General features: G+C 33.6%; 1 protein-coding gene across 1 annotated transcript; it reads left to right on the forward strand.

Moving 5' to 3' along the window:
* The first annotated feature begins 16 nt into the window (after positions 1 to 16).
* Positions 17 to 472, forward strand: LOC102591503 (uncharacterized). The gene is made up of 2 exons (XM_006340517.2): positions 17 to 179; positions 260 to 472. The coding sequence occupies exons 1-2, from the start codon at positions 27 to 29 to the stop codon at positions 470 to 472; spliced, it is 366 nt and encodes a 121-aa protein (XP_006340579.1). The 5' UTR covers positions 17 to 26.
* The last annotated feature ends 686 nt before the right edge of the window (positions 473 to 1,158 follow it).

Consider the following 1,158-nt stretch of genomic DNA (forward strand, 5'->3'; position numbering starts at 1 on the left):
GCTGTAATTCTTATTAAGGTGCTACAATGGCTCGAATAAGCTTGACTAGGCTCTGTTTACAAGAGGAAGATCATGAATTGGAAGAGGTGCGATGCAAACACGGATTTGTTTTGCCTTTGCTGACCTCTTGGACCCCGAGAAATCCTAGTAGAAGATATTGGGGTTGTCCTTACTATGGGGTAAGTTAATCTTTTTTAAGAGTTGAATAATTCGTTTTGTTGTTTCAAGAGCCATAGAATGATTCGTTTTGTTTTTTAAGAATGCTAGATCATGCGATTTTTGGCTTTGGAAAGATGATTATATTGATCCAAGATCCAAATTTGTGATTCCCAAGTTGTTGGGAAGAATTGCGGAGCTTGAACATAGTGTTGAATCTTCTCGAAAAGTTGAAACTTCGGATAAGGAAATCAACAAGCCTACTAAGTCGACCAAATCTATGGAAAGCAAAATAGATATAAACAAGAAAGAGTAAAAATTGGATAATTTTGATGATGATTTGAAGAAGATGAAAGCAGTTGAAAAGAAATGGAAAAACAAATTGGCTAAGTCCAAGAAAAGGGAGAAACAACTTTGGATTGCTCTGTTGTGTGTTTGTATTTTAGGTGTAAGTTTAGTATTTCAAAGAGTATTGTTTCTGAAAGGAGAAGGACATTCAAGGAAATTGTCATGAGCTCTTATTATACCAAAAATTTGCAATATTGTGTTGAACTTGTAAGGCTTTTGTGTAATGAAAAGAATTTACAAAGCTTCCCTTAGCTTAATTTGTCTCATTTATTGTTGCAAGTATTGCCTTTTGTATTTGGTCATAAACTATATATTTAGTGTGTACAACTATCTGCTCAACTGTCTAAACTATACGTTTGTGTAGCCACTGCTAAAGTAGTCACTAATTGCCCTCCATAAACACAGAAACCATCACTAAAAGAGAAGCAATATTGTTACATAAACAGACATTCATAACTGCATAATCATTAATCAAAATATAAGTTAATATATGTCAAAGCAGTTACATAATCAAACACCACAAATCAAAATGCAGTCACAACTGCAATTCATTGTCTTAAATATAAGGGTACTAAATAGGGATAAAGTGCATTGCATTGTCTATCACCCAACAAAACAAATGTCTACATTGCATTACCAACAAAAATCTACCAA

Source organism: Solanum tuberosum, unplaced genomic scaffold, assembly GCF_000226075.1.
Source record: "Solanum tuberosum cultivar DM 1-3 516 R44 unplaced genomic scaffold, SolTub_3.0 scf00019, whole genome shotgun sequence".
Lineage (NCBI taxonomy): Eukaryota > Viridiplantae > Streptophyta > Magnoliopsida > Solanales > Solanaceae > Solanum > Solanum tuberosum.